The sequence below is a fragment of the Mya arenaria genome, chromosome 1 (assembly GCF_026914265.1).
Source record: "Mya arenaria isolate MELC-2E11 chromosome 1, ASM2691426v1".
NCBI classification, from domain to species: domain Eukaryota; kingdom Metazoa; phylum Mollusca; class Bivalvia; order Myida; family Myidae; genus Mya; species Mya arenaria.
Window position 1 is genome coordinate 6,670,467 of NC_069122.1, and position 24,068 is coordinate 6,694,534.

Here is a 24,068-nt window from a genome sequence, read left to right on the forward strand (position 1 = left end):
CTGATTTAAGAAAATTGCAAAACCTATTAATGAGTTGATATCGCGCATGCAAAATCTCAAATTAACAAATTGTTATCATGTCTTAAAGTCATCTTAAATATTTCTCAGTCACTCAAGCGAAATAATTTAAATGCATAATTTGTCATACTGTCTCAGCTTGTAACTTTTCAAGCAATAAATTTAAGTTGAAAACAAAGACTTAATAGTATTCACAATCAACAACATGGCAGACTTCTTCACACCTGTTGAACAAATGAATTTTATTACATTTATCATTTGTTTAATGTGAAACAGACTTTACTTTTCAAAATCCCATACTTTACTACCTAGTATAAGGTTTGATCTCTCATAAGTAGCTTTCATAAAGTGTGAAGAACCTACATTATTAATGTATATTGATCTGCAGTTCTTCCTCTGATCAATCTCCACTTTGAAAAACCATACCAAGGGGTGTAACTCCTCCAACTTTAGAGCCATTTCTAACACTCACAGGAAAACCTTGCCCATTCTTAACCAAAGGGAAACAACTCCTATAATGTTATAGTATCTATAACAGATTATAGATTATAGTGTTATTCTATATAATATCGTGATTTAAAGATATAATTTCCTGTAGAAACCTATCATTAGCACAAAATAGAAGAGCAGAAGATAACTATCCAATAATTTGAAATAATTTAACTGAAATAAAGCTGCATTCGGTTACATAAGTTAGAACCTATCATTAGTGCAAAATAGCAGAGCCAATAATTTGAAATGTTTTCAACTGAATAAAGCTGCATACAGTAGTTACTCAAGTCAATATAGAAGTGTAAACACCTATACTTTTAACTATACCATCTTCTATGATTTTGTTTATAGGTTTAGAACTCCAATATAAGAATGGTGACACAGATGGCAGACCTTAAGTGTGCAATAAATAGCGTTATAAAAACGAAATCCACTTATACACTTACTACTTATTGAAGCTGTCCTTAAAAATATTGTACAAAAACAGTTACTACCTCGTGATCGAAATTTTACAACCCACTCTTTACACAATCATGTATAATTACTCAGATAGTGGGTGTAATAGCTAATACTTATAATAGACAAGATGAAATAAAAGACCAATCATGTTGCATACTTAGGTTCTATGGTCATTTGGTTCTGTGTCCCGTTGGGCAGGTAGACGGTCAGCTCAACATTTTCGCTGATGATCTCGTTCATGTTTTCGTCGTCTGGTGGGTCAGCCGGGTAACTGAGTGGGGGTGGGCCGCTCCCATTGGTGGCCAGGGACCCTTTTTTGCGCCCTGGCCCCACCGGCTGTGTCCCCTTCATGGAGTAGGACCCACTCATTGACTTACTGAAAATAAAAAACACATGCATGTTTACTGTTAAGTAAATTATTTTTATTTTAGTTTATTAGACTAGAGCATATTTATTTTGATAACTGGCTTGTGCATATTGAGTGATCAGCTCATTTTGATATCACCTGCTTCAATTTCCTAAGTAAATCCAGTATTGGTGTCAGGTCAAGAGAATGTACTTCTTGGCTGGGCTCGAACCTTATACCTCTTCCCAGTAAATCACTTTTCAAGTATTAACCATCAATGTAGCAAAAATAATGGATAATCCATAAGCCAGAATTTAAACCCCCTTGAAAACATGTTAATTTCCTCAAATGGGGTACGTGCATTCCGGATGTATTGCTTTCTGAATGTCAAAGGATTGAAAAACACCCAAAACTGATGTAATACAGATCAAAGTGCAAACATTCAGTCATAGTAATTCGTACTTAAGTTTTTTATTCAAGGGGGAAACGTCAAGATGATTCAAGTATGACTATGCAACCGAATCATTAGTTAAAAGCAACCATAGCTTTCAATTTTACCTACCTGCAGGTACAAATAGAGTCATTAGTGTTCAGCCTCATGCTTCGCAAATAGGATTGCAGAACAGATTCACATTTAGTCATTTAGAAGAGCTCTGACAACCAAAAACAAACAGGTAACCAGCACAAAAGTTTCATTTAGTAACGAAATTAGCCACCAAATTTCAATGTAGTCATTAATTATTGGTTATATTTAGTGATACAGTATAGAGTCATTGCATGCTGAACACTATGAAAGTTAGCATTTATTGAGAATACAACCTACATTTCCAGCCAATGAAATTTCATATAGCCAATATTGATTAAGTACTAGACACATTGATTAAGTTAATCAATAAGAATTTTCAACTTTCGCAGGTATTTAAAACTCCGCCCAATGCCACTGACCTGATACACAAATGTGTCAGTCAATGAGGTTATATTTTAAAACAGCTAGATGACTTGAAGTAATATTTTGATGATTCAGAAAGGTTCATCGCTATGCTCACTTCACCCATTCTTAATAATAAAAAAATTACTTCATGTCATCTTACTATTACTGCAGACTTAATCATTTATATTAAAAGCACTCAACTTTCACTTAATTATGGGAAAACCATAGATGAATAAGGTATGACTATGAAACAAAATTATTAGTTTAACACAACATGATGGCTTTCAATCTTACATACCAGTAGGTACGAAAAGCGTCATTAGAAAGAGGGCATGTTAAAATATCATCATAAAACTTGTGAAACAGAAACAATCTTGACACAAATGGAGTTTGAAGGAGCAATAGTTCACAGAGATATTGCCAATTGTTTGTATAATCTACAACAAGGTACCGAAACAGTCACATCGCTTCAAAGATCAAAACTTTATATATCCTTATGTATCATATCAGGCCGTCAACCATGAGAAAATGTGTCAGTCGATTTGTGAAATCGTAAAACTACAATGATCTGTTTAAGTTACTTACATTTTCGTACAAAAGAAATGAATCATTACTATTACATTAACTGTTTTTTTAGTAAATTTGTAACCTTAAATTTTTGTGGTTTAATTTTTTTACCAAAGTGGGTGCAGACTTCAATGAATGAGGAAAGGCAAAACAGTCCTTGAAGTTAATCTAAAGGTACAATCTCTTTTTTGACCTGTGTATTTTTTATATTTACATGATAAAGAAATAGTTACTGTTGTATAATTTAAATAGGCCTTAATTCTTCATGCCAAAAAAGTTAACAAAAAAGAGAACTATTTTCAAGGGCATCATGTTCAAGTATTAAATTATTAACTTGCAGAATATTTTGAATGTAAATTAAGAACTTTGGTTCGAATATTTACAAATTTTTCCAACATTACAAATTGTGTATATATTTTTTGACTAAGCCCATATGCAGTCATCTGTCATTGAATGTGAATATAATCCTTCATGCTGGTGAAAAATATATATTTTTATTAATTTCCTTTTATTAATCAAAATGGCAGCTTACATGCCTTTAACTAAAGTCTTACATTAGTGGTCTGATATCATATGTAAACAGAGCATGTACTGCCGCTTGTTAAGCTTTCAAGGTTTCTTCCATTCAATAACATCACAATGTACAGCTAGTTTTTGCAAAATTTGTAAACTTCAAAAATTGTAAATTTAACAAATTATAAATTCACGTCCATTCATTGTGAAAATTAATAACAATAAAGGTCTAAAAATAGATGCGGCATGAATCCTTACGACCATGTTCATTGTGTCGCTTGGCAATCTGCAAAAGTCTTAAGCAATGTGACCCCTCCAACCAAATGGTTTATACAGTAATTCACCTAGTAAATGAATATTTCGGCACACGAGGCTTAGGGACATACACACAGACAGAGAGACAGAGAAACTTAATATGCCTTCACACAAAACTCAAATTATTTTGATAACAAAATTTGAAAAAAGGTTAACGAGTAGATGATGATGATGCACCTTGCATCTTTTATCACAAAAACCTAAGATCGTAAGTTAAGTAAATTACAAAACTAATAAATACTCGCAGCATGCTTTCATTACCAGGAAACGTTCGTTAAATTGGCCGCTAATTGCAACGCATTCATACTAAACTCAAAGCCCCACTTCTGAACATAGTGGGTAAATAGCGCAGACAGCCCGAAGCAATACAAATATTTAATTTACCTAAGTGCAAATCCACCCTAATCTGTGACAAATCCTGACCTATATTTGCATTATATATGTCTGTATTTTTATTTCTTGAAATTTAACAATTCTACACCCATACTAGGTATACCTGCAACAACTTACATATTAAGCTGTTTATAAATGTATGTTTTAGCGCACTTTGATTAAAAAAATCCTGAATATCTGTTTTTAATTGTGTCATAGATCATAAAATAATCCATAACAACTGATTCCACTCACGAGAGAACACTAAGAGACTGGGTGCCAGCCACTGGTGGCTTCATGAATGCCCCATAGATAGAGACCGGGACACGGCCCCTTTTTATTCTTCATGAAATCAGGGTTTTATCCATTTTCATTGACTTTTATTCGCCAAACGGTCATACACATTCCTGCGGACTGACAAATTGCTTACAAGTTCCAAAATCAGCTAGTTAATGTCAAAACAGAACAAAACAAGGCAAGAGGTTACCCGCAAACATTCAAAAAGGTCTCCGATTATAGGCGGACCATCCTCATTGAAAACTCAGAAACAATCTATGTTAAGATAACTCTCTTAGCGTATCAACAAAACCCATACAAACACTCCAGATATCATGAAACTGGGCTCCTACGACAAAATGAAATAATGATCAATGTGGTTACCTTGAATTGCGAGTTCAAAAACACTTCATTTTTTGTAGAGACAGTGTAAACAACGAGATATATTGTCACTTGAATAGATCTCACTCAATAATCAATCGAAATTCTTTTACCAAAGTCAAACAGCTAACATTTTAAATATGCTAAAAAACAAACGATATAAGGATTATGCAGGCATGCCATGTACCGCTCACATAGAACCTTTTGTAGCTTAGTGTTAATGCTCATTTTTCCATCAATGGGATCCCCAAACAGACTTAGTTGATATAATGAATTTATCATTTAGAAGGCTTCTGATGAAAACAACTGCCGAAGATACTTTTAGTCATTACCGTAATTGGTTTTATTTATATATTTTGCAGTTTGCAATGTATGCTGGCTAGTGTAGACATTAACACCTAGAAATATATGTAAGAATTATTTTTTTCTTTTTATAATACTAATCAATTAAATCTTGATCCAGGACGTGTCCATCTAATGCTTATTTAATGGTTTAGCAATGATAAAATAAACATCAAATTTGAAGTTTATCAAATTAAAGCACTCAATTCCAGTTTTAAATTTTAAGTACCAACTGTACACATACACTTACATAATAAAATTCCACCATTTTTAAACATCCGACATACAAGAGTAAAACTAAATCAGTAATCATAAGCATGATCGATCATTATTCAAGCAAAATAAATGTTCATGTTTAAAGTCCCGCTTAAAACCCTGTTTGTAAGACCTATGAAGCTCTTGAACAAATATTTGATTTGTAAGAAACCAAAAGAAATCATAAGAATGCCTTCAGACATTTGAATGGGTCCTGAAAATCCAAATATTGCCACCCCAGAAGCTATCGTGTATATTGTACATGTGGGCGTCGACGTTTTACCGAGTGCACCTTGATAAGGATCTTGACATTTTTGCATAATCAATAATCAATGCCAAATTTGTGTCTGTCAAAAATCGGATAAAACTGGGTAAAATAACACTTAACAAAAGAGTAACAAATCTATCTTTTGTAAACACTGGATCGTGTTTTTGTGTCAAATTGTTTGTGAAAATCGTATTATTCTCTTTTAAAACAGGAAAATAAACAAGTTAGTTATGCTGTTGAAAAAGGGTTCACAAGGCACACAGATGATTATCTCCTCATTCAAAACAGACAATTTGTTTTATTTTCAATTCCTAAAGATTCAACGATTCAGAAATGAAATAAACAGCATTTGAAAAGCAATAAGAAACCCATATAAATATGAGCTGCAGAATGAATCGAACAAAATTATGCACAGAAGCGAAGACATTGCATGCAGGTGAAAATACCAAAGATTTCATTTTTTTCCTGGTTTCATATTAAGTCATACATGCCTGTAAATATCCACATAATAAAATATGTAATCTTAAATATGCGTGTAATATTGCATAGCTGCAAATTCATAAAAGTGAGAGCAGTCTCAGGATTTCGGCCGACTAATATTATTTGGGAGGCCCAGGGGATTAAGGACACCCAAAAGTGGTGGGCAGGCCAAGCAAATTCAGGCCAACTGAGAATAGTGGGCAGGCCAAGAGGATTTAGGCCAACTGAGAGTAGTGGGCAGGCCAAGAGGATTTATGCCAATTGAGAGTAGTGGGCAGGCCAAGGGGATTTATGCCAATTGAGAGTAGTGGGCAGGCCAAGGGGATTTATGCCAATTGAGAATAGTGGGCAGGCCAAGGGGATTTAGGCCAACTGAGAGTAGTGGGCAGGCCAAGGGGATTTATGCCAATTGAGAGTAGTGGGCAGGCCAAGGGGATTTATGCCAATTGAGAATAGTGGGCAGGCCAAGGGGATTTAGGCCAACTGAGAGTAGTGGGCAGGCCAAGAGGATTTAGGCCAACTGAGAGTAGTGGGCAGGCCAAGGGGATTTAGGCCAACTGAGAATAGTGGGCAGGCCAAGGGGATTTATGCCAATTGAGAGCAGTGGGCAGGCCAAGGGGATTTATGCCAATTGAGAGTAGTGGGCAGGCCAAGGGGATTTATGCCGACTGAGAATAGTGGGCAGGCCAAGAGGATTTAGGCCAACTGAGAGTAGTGGGCAGGCCAAGGGGATTTATGCCAATTGAGAGTAGTGGGCAGGCCAAGGGGATTTATGCCAATTGAGAGTAGTGGGCAGGCCAAGGGGATTTATGCCAATTGAGAGTAGTGGGCAGGCCAAGGGGATTTATGCCAATTGAGAGTAGTGGGCAGGCCAAGGGGATTTAGGCCAACTGAGAATAGTGGGCAGGCCAAGGGGATTTATGCCAATTGAGAGTAGTGGGCAGGACAAGAGGATTTAGGCCAACTGAGAATAGTGGGCAGGCCAAGGGGATTTATGCCAATTGAGAGTAGTGGGCAGGCCAAGGGGATTTAGGCCAACTGAGAATAGTGGGCAGGCCAAGGGGATTTATGCCAATTGAGAGTAGTGGGCAGGCCAAGCAAATTCAGGCCAACTGAGAGTAGTGGGCAGGCCAAGAGGATTTATGCCAATTGAGAGTAGTGGGCAGGACAAGAGGATTTAGGCCAACTGAGAATAGTGGGCAGGCCAAGGGGATTTATGCCAATTGAGAGTAGTGGGCAGGCCAAGGGGATTTAGGCCAACTGAGAATAGTGGGCAGGCCAAGGGGATTTATGCCAATTGAGAGTAGTGGGCAGGCCAAGAGGATTTAGGCCAACTGAGAGTAGTGGGCAGGCCAAGGGGATTTAGGCCAACTGAGAATAGTGGGCAGGCCAAGGGGATTTATGCCAATTGAGAGTAGTGGGCAGGCCAAGGGGATTTATGCCAATTGAGAGTAGTGGGCAGGCCAAGGGGATTTAGGCCAACTGAGAGTAGTGGGCAGGCCAAGGGGATTTATGCCAATTGAGAGTAGTGGGCAGGCCAAGGGGATTTAGGCCAACTGAGATTAGTGGGCAGGCCAAGGGGATTTATGCCAATTGAGAGTAGTGGGCAGGACAAGAGGATTTAGGCCAACTGAGAGTAGTGGGCAGGCCAAGGGGATTTATGCCAATTGAGAGTAGTGGGCAGGCCAAGAGGATTTAGGCCAACTGAGAATAGTGGGCAGGCCAAGGGGATTTATGCCAATTGAGAGTAGTGGGCAGGACAAGAGGATTTAGGCCAACTGAGAATAGTGGGCAGGCCAAGAGGATTTATGCCAACTTAGAGTAGTGGGCAGGCCAAGGGGATTTATGCCAATTGAGAGTAGTGGGCAGGCCAAGGGGATTTAGGCCAACTGAGAATAGTGGGCAGGCCAAGGGGATTTATGCCAATTGAGAGTAGTGGGCAGGCCAAGGGGATTTAGGCCAACTGAGAGTAGTGGGCAGGCCAAGGGGATTTATGCCAACTGAGAGTAGTGGGCAGGACAAGAGGATTTAGGCCAACTGAGAGTAGTGGGCAGGCCAAGGGGATTTAGGCCAACTGAGAGTAGTGGGCAGGCCAAGAGGATTTAGGCCAACTGAGAGTAGTGGGCAGGCCAAGAGGATTTAGGCCAACTGAGAGTAGTGGGCAGGCCAAGAGGATTTAGGCCAACTGAGAGTAGTCTGGGCAGGCCAAGAGGACTCAGGCCAACTACAAGTAGTGGACAGGTCCAGGGTATTATAATTGCAACTAAAACTAGAGCTGTCACAGGAGTGACGAATACCCCCAAATGCCGCTTGGACACAGGAATGGCAAACCATTCCTTTGAAAAGAGGCCATAACTCCAAGGTTACTGCACACTGCATCTTCTTTTATCATGCATGTATTGTTTTATTTAAATCTGTTGGGTAATTTAGAAGTTACACTGCTGACAAGAAAAACTAGCCTTTCATGAGTTATCGTCCGGAAACTGTTTTTCTATTTTTAGTAACATTGACCTTGACCTTGGCCCCACCAGCCCCAATATCGAACTTGACCTGTATCTTCTGATGTTACACCTGTGTACCAAAAATTGTTCAAATCTGTCTAGCCTTTCATGAGTTATCGTCCGGAAACCGTTTTTCTATTTTTAGTAACAGTGACCTTGACCTTGGCCCCACCAGCCCCATATCAAACTTGCCCTGTATCTTCTGATGTTACACCTGTGTACCAAAAATTGTTCAAATCTGTCTAGCCTTTCATGATTTATCGTCTGGAAACCGTTTTTCTATTTTAAGTAACAGTGACCTTGACCTTGGCCCCACCAGCCCCATATCGAACTTGACTTGTATCTTCTGATGTTACACCTGTGTACCAAAAATTGTTCAAATCTGTCAAGCCTTTCATGAGTTATCGTCCGGAAACCGTTTTTCTATTTTTAGTAACAGTGACCTTGACCTTGGCCCCACCAGCCCCAATATCGAACTTGACCTATATCTTCTGATGTTACACCTGTGTACCAAAATTTTTTCAAATCTGTCAAGCCTTTCATGAGTTATCGTCCGGAAACCGTTTTTCTATTTTTAGTAACAGTGACCTTGACCTTGGCCCAACCAGCCCCAATATCGAACTTGACCTGTATCTTCTGATGTTACACCTGTGTACCAAAAAATTTCAAATCTGTCAAGCCTTTCATGAGTTATCGTCCGGAAACCGTTTTTCTATTTTTAGTAACAGTGACCTTGACCTTGGCCCAACCAGCCCCAATATTGAACTTGACCTGTATCTTCTGATGTTACACCTGTGTACCAAAAATTTTTCAAATCTGTCTAGCCTTTCATGAGTTATCGTCCGGAAACCATGAAGACCGACAAGCTCACTCCTATATACCCCCTCAAACTTCGTTTGTGGGGGTATAATAATCATTCCCAGTCCAGCTCACTAAATTGCAGCTTCGAGCTAAATTTACTTGAATTGAGAATTCTGATAAATGATATATCATGTTTACAGATCATATGTTATTGTCCTTACATTTTTTTCATATGGGTAATTCAATACAAGATATTACCAAAGCATTTTTATAATCATGTTATATCATTTGAAAACATAGTTATGTCATTAACCTCACAAATTACCCTCCCATGTATAGCACAACTGAGTCGGTGGTACTCTAAATAAGGGAGACCAACTAAACTCATGACCCCTAAGCATTGAAAACAGACTGACCCGCGACCCTTTTAGCACTAGAGACCGGCAAGACTGACAGAGACAGACAGCCAAACAGCCTTATCAGCCAGGGTGCCCAGCTAGGGTGATGACATTCCGACCATTCCTAGTGATACATTTATCTTAATGTACCTTTTATAGGTTAATATGCTTCTGTAAACAAACTCCTTGAGTATTTTAATCCTGTCAGGTCACTGTATTAAGAGTTAGAGAATCTACATTTGACCAGCACGTACCCAATTAATCCAGCTTTCATCGGTCAAAGTGATAAGCTCTGAATCTGAGATACACTTACTGTCAACGTTAGAGTTTTGAAAAAGTAATCATTGAAAAATAATAAAATAAATTTACTTGACAAATATAGAGGTGGCTTAATTTTAATTTGAGTGCTAATTGGAGAGGCTTAAAAAATGGCCTATTGACGTGCTAAAATTTTCCCAAACAGAAACACTTTACTGTATATTGAAAACATAACAATAACATAAGCAGAAACAATTAAGCCATAATTATCTTTTAGAACCTTTTTGGGAGAAAACGTCTTACATTTTTATTTAGAAGCCAAATTTGGGCATTTTCTAAAGAAGGTGAAAAAAGCCCTGATATTATTACCTCTTTTAATTTTAAATTACTCAGTGCTTGGTGATGGGGACTCTTAATAGGTTTGACGTCACCATTGCGTCATATGTACTTCCGTTGTGTGGAAAATTCTCAATAAAAAAATAATGTTTTTATGACTGATAGACATGTTTTCACATGCTCAATACACTGTAAATCAAAAATATCATTATTCCTGAAACTTTTATACCTTGAGTATCTATTATTGCTTGATATATCATTTAGAATAGAGATTTAAGCATAAACTGCTGCCCTATAGTTGAAAGGTCATTTTGGAAGAACTGTCATGGCGGACTTTGCAATTTTTAGAGTTTGATTTTCAAGTGGAGATTTTTCTTAAGAATAACTTGACCCTCCTTTTTTTTACTGGCTTAAAAGGTATTTTAAAGCTTGTACTTTAAGAATATATATGTTTATCATAGTCTGCATTTGCTCGAAATACCTTTAATTGTTGTCTAAAAATAATCATTTCACATCGAATTATAGAGGAAATGACAATGGTGGTGTGTAACCTAATATGGAAAAGCAATTAAGCCATGCACACAATTATGATATAAACTGAAAAATGTTTTGTATATAATGGTCACTTACCTTCAAATAAATCCTCAATATAAACAGGTTGTTCTGATTTAATACTTTCAACCCAAGAGACAAAATCACTACTGGCTAAATGGTCATCATTATAACTAAGCACAAACGATCTTATGATACATTGTTACTGTACACTATAAGATCTTCTCATATGGCTTTAAGCAACCTAATGGTCAGTTAAACCATATTTTGTACCATGCTTTAAGCACAATCTTAACACATAATATAAGTTCCAAGCACTATATCGGTCACTGCAGAAATTCTCACTATGTCCACTTAAGGTCACCCGAACAGTACGGCACAGGTTAAAGTTCCACAATCTCTGAACCCATCCAAACAGTGTAGAAATGTCGAACTTGGATGATGACAACGTTATCAAATATCACTTTCTTACAATTATTTCAGACGAAAATTGCCCTCAAAGTGATTCATTCATTCAATTTGAAATTGATTGTATACTGTATTTGGTTTGCTATCGTATAGTACAGCGTTTGTACACACAGAAAACTCCTACATACACCAAACAAATACCATTTATTACCTCACCAAATGAATGTCATTCATTACAAGTGTAATTATTAATTCAAGTTTTCACTTCGCAGAAAACTAAGGAAAGAAAAAAAATGCTCATTTTTAGAAAATGTTCAACACACAGAATTATCGTGATTATTATTATCTTAGTCCATGAATCGCCCGATAAATACCACATAATAACTCATATTTCATGAATATTCTTATCACAAATCCACAACGTTATCAATTTTAACTGCCTAAAAGTCAGATTTATCTATTGTATATTTCAATGCAAGATAGCTCCAATACATCAAACATTTCAAGTATCAACTTCTTGTATATCTATATCTATCTAAAATGCCTGAATAATTCTTCTCAAAAAAACAGAATCTTTTCAGTAGCCCTTTAGGCTATCTGAATAGAATAACAATTTACAATGCTACATGTCTCTTAAATAATTTGTTTTATTGAGATTCTGTAAGGTATTTATCAAGTGTTTACAATAAAAACAAACCAATCAAAATAACACCTTCAATCAGACTGCACAAGAAGTTATCTAAATACTCAACAATACAGAAAATGGTAGACACATAGTTGAAAATAAGTTGTATACCCTTTTGACAATGTGAAAAATCTCTGAACAGCTCCTTGAATGGAATTTCACTGTTACTGTAGTTGTTGTATTTATTACCTAACACGGAGGTCAATGGAGCAATCGAGATTTGTTGACATAATCTCCCGATCAATTGGGGAAAACAGCCCTACTTGACATCAAAGACCAGCATGTCCTACTGTATATTAATGTACTAAATTCTATAAATTGGACAAACATTATGAAGACCTGCCCTGACCGCAATTATTATAACCAAATGTCCGGGAGCCACTCCACATGGTCAGAGATTTATGTCGGAGGCTGTTTTTCAGAGCTGGTCAGAGAAATACATTGGATTCCTGCTGAATATTGTACTAAATTATATAAATTGGACAAACATTTTGGGGACCTGTCCTTACCAATTACAATGAGCAAAACAGGATTCCTTGCTCCACCTATGTGTGAGGTTGTTCTTCAAAGGTCAGGTCAAAGTAATATAATGGATTGTACAATACGATGTGCTATTATTTTTTTCGCGATTCGAACCCGAGACCCTTTGGGTTAAATGTGGAAGCAGTGTACAAGTAAACTAACTCACTCTCTTAAAATACTTAAAGACTTACTTAATTGCTAGATAATGCAGATTTCATAATTCAGCTTATCATATATAATAAGCAATATCATCATTGTTCAATAAATATAATGATTTTTTAAATGTATGTCAAATGGTATCGCAAAGTTGTGACGCCGGAATCAAGTTTTCCAATCTGACAGCAATAGGCTCTGCTTTTAATTTAAAGATTGACTTTCAAAACAACACAGCTACATGACCAATCCAGGCCAAAGGTGTTGAAAAAATCACGTTTTCGGTGTTGGATGTGTGTAATACATGATAACTGGTGTACAGCTGTCATTGACTTGACAATCATGCATCAATTTAAAATGGCCTGAGTGTTGTAACCTATTTTAAGCAGCATCTGACTGAGTTGAGTAAGTAGGGCAGTTTCATGACATAAAACTCATTTTAAAGTGACCAGATGTTACAATTATAATTATTAATATGTATTAACAGTAACTGTCCGACTGACCAGGTACTTCAGGCTGTATATATATATATATATATAATGAATTTAGCAGGGGGTTAGGGAGCTTCTCTCGACCACTTTTCTTTTTTTTTTTTGGGGGGGGGGGGGGGCAAAGTGGGGTGGGAAGTGGCTTTCTTCCCACAGAGGCTTAACTGGCTTTTTAGCAGTCCTTTTGAGGGACCTCCTGGCTTTAAATTTGAAGTAAACTCAAGTGTCAATATCAATAATCCTTTAATTAACAACGAAGTTTTATTAAAAAAATTAAATATTTTATATAATAATCTCCTGACAAATCACATCCCTTGACTGTTATGAAGCGCGAAAAGAGAGGTAAACATTTCAAACTTCACTTCATGACTTGCACTTAAACTGGTTTAAACCCCCATTAAATTTACATTTTACTGACCGTTCCTATGCGGTACCTAACAATCCTTGATAAACATACCTAGTTTTTTTATATATAGTATGTATGCACTGTGCTGTTTGTGGAGTTTTGTGCTGTTCTTCCATGTTTCTTGTTTGTGATTTTTTGTTTTCATGTTCTATGTCTTTAGCATTTACCCTGTGCCATTAAACCGGGTTTATGTTTAAACATTTTGCTACTGAGCTTGTTTCTGTAGTTTTTCGCATAAATATTGCGCTTGCTGAAAAAATATTTACCGTTCTCTTTCTGCAACAAAAAATAAACAATTTACATCTAACAAGACATGAAAGCTCAGAGCATATTGATTAATGATCTTATTATAAACATAAAGTTTAATAACCCTCGATAAACGATAAATTAAACATAATCAGCCATGAATCAATGGACCAGTCTTCTTGTCAACGCTTTGTCCTAAATCAACAAAGTTGGGTCACCTTATTGACACCTTGTATGACAGAGGTGTTAAATTCATTAATCAAATCTTTCGTCACCTGAATCTATGCCAAGAAACATTTATTACAGCCAATATTTTAAGAACCAAGTTCAACAATAGTGATAAAATCTATGAGCTTTATTTGGCCAATACAAAAAGGCCAAAAAAGCCTGCTTCCAGTACATACTGACTTCATTTTGAAAAATTAAAACCTTTAACAGTTTATTGCACCTTTTCCATCTGTTGCAAATATTTGAAGAGATTGTGGACACTTATTGGCCAGTACAAACACTTTGCTTTGAAATTGTTTTATTTTTGTGTTAATCTTGAAAAGATTGGAAATGCTACGATGCATTTCCACGTTTTCCCACATGAGCACATTCCCCGGACATCCCCACTAGCCAAATAGGCGTGAACATCAATGATATTCTAGCCACTGCAAGTCAGGGGATTAGCTCGACCAATTTTGTTGAGCATGTGCATCAAACTATCGGGTCAGGGGACATCCATGTTCTTCTAAAAATATTAAGTACATCGTTTGGCTAATTGTGCATTTTTTTGACATCTAAAGAGGAAATTAACATAAAAGTTCAGAATAGGTAGTTTTTGTTCCTTCTTTACAGGAAAAAAATGATGAGCAGGCCCTACGCCACATGACCGTGTGAAAATCTGGCTTCTACATCATTGTTCATAGAACTGCTGTGTCGCTGTCTTTCTTAAATAGTATATATAATCAATAACAACGCAACAAAAGTTTAAATACATTCATAAAGGTACACTCCAACTTGAAAAGGCAGCAGCCCACATTATACATCAGCAGAATACTAATCCTTTTGGTGACATCTAACCTGTGTTCCTATCAAAGACCATCATTCACAACTAGGCAGAATACTTGTTGTTAATGATTTGGTGCCACCTAACCTGCAATCCTATCATAGACCAACATTTACCACTAGGCTAAGATAAAGCTGCAGAATACTTGTTGTTAATGTTTTGGTGACATCTAACCTGCGATCCTTTCACAGACCATCATTCACAACTAGGCAGAACACTTGGTGTTAATGTTTTGGTGACGTGTAACCTGAGATCCTATCAACCACCATCATTCACAACTAGATAGAATACTTGGTGTTAATGTTTTGGTGACATGTAACCTGAGATCCTATCAACCACCATCATTCACAACTAGATAGAATACTTGGTGTTAATGTTTTGGTGACATGTAACCTGAGATCCTATCAACCACCATCATTCACAACTAGATAGAATACTTGGTGTTAATGTTTTGGTGACGTGTAACCTGAGATCCTATCAACCACCATCATTCACAACTAGATAGAATACTTGGTGTTAATGTTTTGGTGACATGTAACCTGAGATCCTATCAACCACCATCATTCACAACTAGATAGAATACTTGGTGTTAATGTTTTGGTGACACCTAACCTGCGATCCGTTTATAGACCATCATTCACAACTAGGCAGAACACTAGGTGTTAATGTTTTGGTGACGTGTAACCTAAGATCCTATCAACCACCATCATTCACAACTAGATAGAATACTTGGTGTTAATGTTTTGGTGACACCTAACCTGCGATCCGTTTATAGACCATCATTCACAACAAAGCTTTGATACCAGGGACATTTACAAGCTACCTATTGTGGTAACTGAATACCTGAGTTGGCGTGAAAGTGTCACCGCTAGATTAAATCGCCATTAAAGACCAGCAGAGCTGTTAGAAAAGCAATCCCGAGAGTCTTTCAATAGATGAAATCCAAGTATAAATCATTAGCAGAATGAATTCAACCTTCAAAACTGTTTTTCAAACCATAATAATCAGCGATGACCATGTATGGGTGACCAGTTTGGATGAATCTGTTCTTTATGGACCAGTGAATACTGACTTGTTTCTGAAACTGTTTGCTGCACATACAACAAGTACTAATCTTAAATTATTCACGAGTCAAATATACTGGTCACCTTAATGTACCCAAATATGTAAATTATAAATTTAATAATAATATGTTTTCTTTTCATCATTTTGGGAATGGTGCTGTTTGGAAATATGCTTAATTTTTTTTAAAAATTGGGAATTCCAATTTTAAGATAAAAAAATGTGACAAATTTCGTTTCTTTAAGAATAAGAATACATACAAACTCTTCAATACAGGGTTTAAAGGGATCCAGTCATTTTAATTCCAAATTTATACATAAAAAAGAATGTCCAATATAAAATAGGGAATTTTATTTTCACATTTGGGGAAAAATGTGTGTTTTAGCATTGAGATTGGTGTTGAATTTTGGCCTAAAAAATGGTCAGAAAAATAAAAGCACTTAAAGGGGCTGTACTCCGTATGATGAAATAGTGAACAAAAAAGAAAATTGTTGAAAACTGACATAAACTTGGTATCGATGTGTGCAATGCATTGAATCTTACTTAGTGTAGTACCACATAGTTTACAATTAATCTATTTTTCGCAGTTTTTTCGTATTTTTCCATTAAAAAAGATTACTAGGTATGTCTACCTTAGGTAGAATTCATTCCTTATGGGTGATTGGCTAGTCGATGTTATCACGTGACATACTCCCCTGCCAAGTTCCAATTCGTCCCCTAAATAACAGGATTGAGAACAAGGTGAATCTCAAAGAAACCATGGGTAGGCTATTGAGTATATATACAGTCACGGTCCCTCGTTGGGCACCATTTGTCACAGGATGGGGAAAAATGTGCAGCCAGACTGGGGCTCTAACCCGCTGATAGGGCGAGTGCTCTACTGACTGAGCTATCGGATCGCTTACACACCTTCAACACCAATTAGGTTAGTATACTGTGACATTGATATAATTATACAGCATTCATGTTTTCCATATTTCGAAACTCAGTTGTTAATTATGGAAATTGACGTAAAATTCTATGCAGATTTATCATATTGTTTTTTTCAATGCAAATCTATTTTATCTTATTTCTAACTTTTGCGCATTTATTTAAAGCATCTGTATGAAATAATCAATATCCAATTACAATCTTATTTGTATGTCACAAATCCACCAGCATCATTTCCATCTGACATTTCTGTAATGCACTCAATCTCATAAACGTTATCTGTCACCTCACAATCAATTCCTTAATGAAAAAAAGAAGAATAAGTAATAGGAAATTAACCTACATTTTACAAATCAATTCAATCATAGTTCAGACTCAGAGATCAGGTATCGTACGTATAAATTGAAACTATTTAATGTCCCAAAATACAACATGCAAATCACCAAGCAAAAAACACTTGAGCCATGTCAGTGTTTGTATCATATTAACATGATTTTGTATGTGTTTGCATGTAATTTTCATAAAACGAGACTGACATGCTATATGCAAATTACTTTGTAACAAAAATACATCAAAAATGTCACATTAAGCTTTTTGATAAAAATCCAGCCAATTTACAAAACTGAATTCTTTGGGAGTTGCAATATGGCCAGTATTTAGTGACCACAACACAAATCCCTGACCAACAACAAAAACAAATGCATAATAGGTGCAGCCATGAATGCGAGTGTGGTTATTGACCATTTCAATGGTCAATGAATGGTCAACGATCATTTGGTTCCATTCTCCGGCCAACCCCTAATCCATGACACCCTGCCGTCCCCCTCATTTCAACACAACGACCCCCGACTCTGGCTAACACCAAACATAAACATCTAGCAGTGATAATCTCCAGTCTTGAGCCATGCTTGACCGCACAACAATGTGCCGTCTCTATACATGGGTACAGACCTAAATATGGCCACCTGCATTTCGTTTATAAAATATAAGTGGGCAAATATTGATTGATTTTATTCAAAACGTTCACTTTAAAATTCTTAAGCAAATTGTGCAACTACTTGAAAACAAGCTTTGTTCAACAGACCATGCAAGGAAAACCTTGAAGAAGTCTACAAGAGGTAATAATAGGAACCCATAGGCTGATTCATGCAGAAAAATCCAGGAAGAATGATAATTATTATAACCAATTTGCAAGACATATAAAAGAAATGTTTATGCCTAGTGGAAAACTCAAAATATTTGTGACGATTAATGAATGCCAGTCATATGCCCAATGAATTCCATTCATGTGCGTATTGAAAAGCCCTAACTATCTGTGATAATTTTTTAATATAACAATGTATGCATTATTCCAACAAACGTGTAATCTTCAAATAATGACATCCACTCACAAACAACTGTTTTACAATTAAACATTCCAGGAAAATAACTCTGAAATATAAATTGGTAACTGCTATTAAATCATTTTCAGCATCATATTATTGAGAAATATTGTTTTTTTGGCAGTGAAAAATCCAAAAACCAACCTTTTAGACTTCTTTCCCATTTTGTTTTGAAACACTATCCTGTCCTATCCTACAACATTAAATTAGTAACTGCCGTGTTAACACTGAAACCTTACATCCACAGACCACAGCGGGTATGCAGGCCAATGAATAAAAACTCAACCTTTCTGGCCACAGTCAAATCAACAGAAACACAATGGGAAGAAAATGACACTTTCATAAAATATTTGAGAGCATAAAATTCAAGCAAGCATAAATTACACAGGTGAAAAGAAGTATATTAAAATTTGTCCGTGACGTTACGACGGAGTTGCTCAACTGTCACTCACCTCGACTTTGTCCATTTAAGCATTCTTAACGAGACGGGACGTTGATATAACTCCAATAGTGTACACCACAAACTTTTAAGCACTCAAATAAATCCCTATGGCCACATGCTTCCAAATATCAAAACCGCGGCCACATGTTTTAGAAATTTACTCCAAATTTTCATGTAAGCCTGCGACTAAGCCTAAAACATTGTGACAGCGTTAAAAGTAATCTCGTTCCTGATCCGCAGCTGATACTTTTTGTTGTAATTATCTTTCCATCACATGAAAAAAACGCGAAAACATGTCTATAATTGTAGATTTATTGTCGTTGGAAGAGAAGTTTATTTTCACTCATTCATGTCCTGACAATTTCTTTACGATAGAAAACAGATCAATCAAGGAGAATACAACATTTCCATTGACGGCACGATCATTATTGAAAGTTCGAAACTCATGGGAATAAATCTTCTACCCATATATGGAGTAGTTAAATATTTCGAGTTAAGTGAAATTTAATAAGTCTTAAGTATTAAGACTGTATGAAATCGCCCTTTGGTAAAATTTGAAGACATTTAATATTTAAATGCAATCAATTAAGTCTTTATCTGTATTCCAGGTTACACAATTGTGACCTCATATAAGTCGAGGTATCAACTATACCAATAGCTTGTGAAAATTTGCCCCGACCAATAAGGCCATTATATCAATAAGATACACAAAAATGTAAATATCACTCAAATATTTCAATAGATAATTAAAATACACAATTCAATATCCAAATGGCGAAGTTACGTCCCTATCATACACTGACAACGTAAATTATGACTCGCATAGGAAGTTATTGTTTGAATGACTTCCTAAAACCGTCATACGATAATTATGAATTTACAGCCAGTCCTTTAAATTCTCACTTACCTCTATTTTAGTCCAATTAGTATTAATCCGCTAAACTGTGAGATTATTCTTAATCCGGGGATAAAAACACATAGTTCAAAGACTTAAACTCATAGTTTTGTTTTTAAAATATTGAGTACCATACAAGGAAAAATCTATGAAGAAGAACTATATTTGGACACAAATCAGGGTAAAATATTCCTGTGACACTCAATACTACAAAATGAATTCAGAAACAGATTTTCTCGATCGTTTGAATGCAGTAAATACTGAATAGGTATTGTATTAAATCAGGTATATGACACACCCAATGAGATTTATTGAAATTAAAATAAGTGAATTATTCCCTCACACCTTAAAATATGCTTAGATTTGGACACCACATGCGATTAGTTTATATGAATTCTGTTAAACTCTTTTTCTTCGGTTTGTGATCTGAGAATATTAAGAAAGTTATGAACTTAATAACATGACAACTGCAGTCATCAAAACTTACACTTAATAGATGAACCAGCCAAACTTAAAATTCTTGCCTATCAAATTTTTAACTACCAGCAGCTCTCTCAGCTATATTAAATCTGGTATTTGAGCACGCCCAGAATGCTATTCACAGTACTGCATGGACTTGAGGGCTTGTGCTAATAACAACACTATGAAAACAAGAAATATCAGGTAACAAACATTTACTTGAATTTTTAAACAAATAATTTGTTGCAAGCTTCAATATATGTTTTCTTTCAAACAGTGACCCCAAATTAAGTTGGTCACGAAGATGACAAAGACTGTTTAAAAACAAATATTAATTTGATCCGTTTAGCTTTTTGACCTGTCCATAGAAAAGATAATTATCCCTCATTTTTCTCAAATTTCTTCTGTATTTGGCGTCAATCTAGACTATACAAATTTTAACAAAATCATAAACTATAAGTCTTGATAGACTGCAAAAATAATGTTAAATTTTCAATAAATTTCAATTCATTAAAGGGGCTATAGTCAACAGAATTGGTCCAAAATCAGCAAATACATATTTCCACAAAACAAGCTTAGAATTGTTAATACGAGCTAGTATGAGGCCAATAATACATCATATCACATGATTCAAAGGATGTTTTTTTCGCTGTCCCAGCTCAGTTTACCCGTTTAAAAATAGCACATATAATGGTTTCACAGTTTATAGTGTGTATATTTAGCATGTGAAAGTCACATGATTTAAGTACAGAAACATAACAAAATTATACTGACACTACTTTTAAATTAACTGGGATTTACGTGGTAGACAAACCCAGTAAATTTCAAATTGAAAAAAATACGCAAAAACTGAACACACTTCATTTGTCGTAAGCAATGTGATACATCAGTAAGTACCGTAAGATTCAATGCGTTGTTCAAAACAGTATCTATTTTATGTAAGTATTTGAAAATTTTATTTTTTTCTTCCAATCTGGTGTCTAGTCCCTTTAACAATAACAGCCGACTGCGGTAATTTCCTTATACTTAATTTGTTAAATTGAAAAGAAATAAACTTAATATTTCAAATGAAGTCCTTTTAAGTGTAGTCAAACTCATGAATTTCATTATCAATCAAACAAATGAAGCAAAAGATTACCTGTAAAAGAAAATCGCACACAAATTGATGAATTATTAAATTTTTTTAATAGTTACGCCCTTATATTCTAGTCTGCAAAGAGAACATCAAACATTGCATATTGATTTCATGAGACGGTTACCATAGCTGCATTTCATGGAATACTGTCTCAATAATGAGTCTATTATATCAGGAAAATAAAATGGCTGTTAAAATACAAATGATGTATTAAAGATTCATACATGTACAGGAAAAATAATTAACCAAGTCATAATTCTCTATGACTTTTCATGAAATTGTGAACTGTTATCGAATGTTTTTTGCCGACTAATTTGGGGTTGAAATTTGACCCCTGGATTCTCAATGCATAAAAATATATGCATTAAACATTACATGTACTTTTTCCCAAACAACTTTTTTTGTATGGAAGACATCGGCGTAGCTCCAATAGGCACGGTAGGCCCGGGCCTACACTTCGTTTCCAAAAATGAAAAATACAAAACGTCCAAATCTGCAATAATAACTGAAAGGTAAGGGGGTGACAGCTTAATTAACATTCAAGTTAACACTACAGGTAAACTAAGCATATTTTTTCTAATAAGTTTTGTATTTCTGTTCTGTTATTGTACATCACAAGCAAGACAACAATAAAGTTTAGTGAAGTGCAATATAAAACTCAAAATATGAGCTAAAACGCACCATATTCGATCTGGAGTAAAAAAATCCCGGGGGAGGTCTCCCCCCCCCTACCAAGTGGGCCTATACTTTTTAATAGGCAAAGCTACGGCACTGAGTGTCATGCTCATCATTCTTAATGCATGCAATGAGACTTGTTCTAAAAGGGTAATCAAAAAAGTTATGCCATGTTGTAATATCATGTGAATCATAGCATATACAATGTATCACTATATCAGTATTTATGTATTGTCCAACGTCAAGGTACTAAGTCAAGTTCGTATGGATGAAGGGAAAACGTAACACGAGCTTTGAATGAAAATAGGGCATTTGTTAATGCCATAAAAGTGTTTTTACGAAATATCGTAAAATAAAACATGAGTCAATAGCATGTGTACAATAAAATTTCCCAGAATACATATCTGGGTGGACAATCCGCCACGAGGAGAATCCTCCGCCACCCACTATATCAGTATAAACGTACAATATATGCCAATGTACACAGAATCATAAATTTACTTTGATGAAGCTATAATTGTATGTAGCCTTATTGGATTATAATTATGAAGGTCCGCGTAATTATAAATTTAAACTTTGACGGGTGTTGAATGGTCTTCAGGATTAAGAGGAGCTCGTTCGCAAAGCTTGCTTCGCCTTTTCTTTATCATTTATATTTTACTTCATGTCATCGAACTATTACATGAATAGAAAATCAAGCAATATTCGGACGTATGATGCATAATTTAAACTAAATAGAATTCCGGATTTCTGTTTAAAATTAAGCGTTTTTCCGAAATCCGATATAAAAAATAGCTTTAACATAACTTTTTGAAGTACCCTCACATCCGTTATACTATAATAGGTAGTAAAAAGTTCACTACATGTGCGCTTTAAAAAAAAACTTATACGATACGTTAGTAATCCGAACTATCTATGGATATAGATCTGTCTCGCTCAAGACGAAATTTTCGATTAGTTATTGTTCGTGGAATACCCGAGAATGAAAATGTTGTACTGTTGTTGCTTCAGCGATTGAGTTTGAGCGTTGAGCCGCTTTCACCTCAAAGAGCGGTTGAACAAGTTTTACCAGAACCGAACCTGCCTTCATGAGTGTTCCAGGTACTCACTTTGTGTCATCAAAGAGACGGTTAAATTGTATCACCGTTACAATGACTTCGAACAGTTACTTTCAACACTTTTCACCGCGCTGTTCAAGCGACTGTTATTTTGGAAACGTTTTAAATGATCGATTGAAGTAAAACCAATGCAAAGTTCACATGTACGGACGGATGTAGTGGCATGTGCCTTCATTTTCACTAGTTCGTTCCACGTGCTACGTTGACGTATACGCCAAATCGCTACTAACAGTAGGTTTAATTGATCGACATGCTACGCGTACATGTATATGAGTTGCACTGCTTTGAACATATCTTGATATGATGATGGCGTAGTTTAAGCCACGATCCCCCGTATCAAATTTATGAAATCAGTGACGTAGCTACATATAGGCATTGTAGGCCTGGGCCTACAACTTTTTTGAAACATGACAAAATTATTAAATAACCCAAAGTTGCAATAAAAACTAATAGCAGTTCAAACACTTTGTACAACTCAAAAGTTTGTTTTATTTTAACCAAATGTTGGTGTTTATTAAAACTACGTGCAGGATGTATTGCTTGATTTTATTGTAATCATTGCAAATATAATTAAGGGTGTGTAATGCACATATAAAAGTACCAAAACTCACATAGAACCATCGGGCCTACAAGTATTTAAGACCTAGCTACGCCCCTGGAAGAGTAAGCACCCTTGGTCACAATCTTTATTTTCTCTATTTTCGAAGCATTCTTGTTCATTCTTGGAATCCCCAATTTCAGTCAAAACGACGCTTTTTTTCCAAAAAGGAAGACCCCTTTCCTAAAATGGCGAAAAAATAACTATTGTTGTCAAAGGTATGCATTAACATCATACTATATATTAATATAGATAACGACATACTGGTGTATAATAGCTATACTTTGTAAACAACCTATTTTAGCAGAAAGGGTATCATTATTATCGATCAAAATATGTTTATCAATAGATAAAAGAAATATTATGGTAAATGATTAACATCACTGTCTACTTCATTGAATGATACCCATCTTTGAAACTGGTCATCCGTTTCAAAATGATCAAAACATCACATATGAATGAGTCACTTGATATACAACTTATTGTTCATTTTCGACCATATATAATTTCACAGTCATGGATGGAAAAAAGCATTTTATGAGATTGATCCAA

The 24,068-nt window shown here is 35.7% G+C and overlaps 1 protein-coding gene across 1 annotated transcript in view; it reads right to left on the minus strand.

Moving 5' to 3' along the window:
* Window positions 1-18,349, minus strand: part of LOC128229380 (protein cordon-bleu-like) — a 50,077-nt gene extending 31,728 nt beyond the window's left edge. Inside the window, 3 exon segments of the mRNA XM_052941270.1 lie at window positions 1,127-1,345; window positions 16,515-16,599; window positions 18,339-18,349. Of these exon segments, the coding sequence (XP_052797230.1) occupies window positions 1,127-1,338 (212 nt within the window). The 5' untranslated portion in view covers window positions 1,339-1,345; window positions 16,515-16,599; window positions 18,339-18,349.
* Window positions 18,350-24,068: the final 5,719 nt, after the last annotated feature.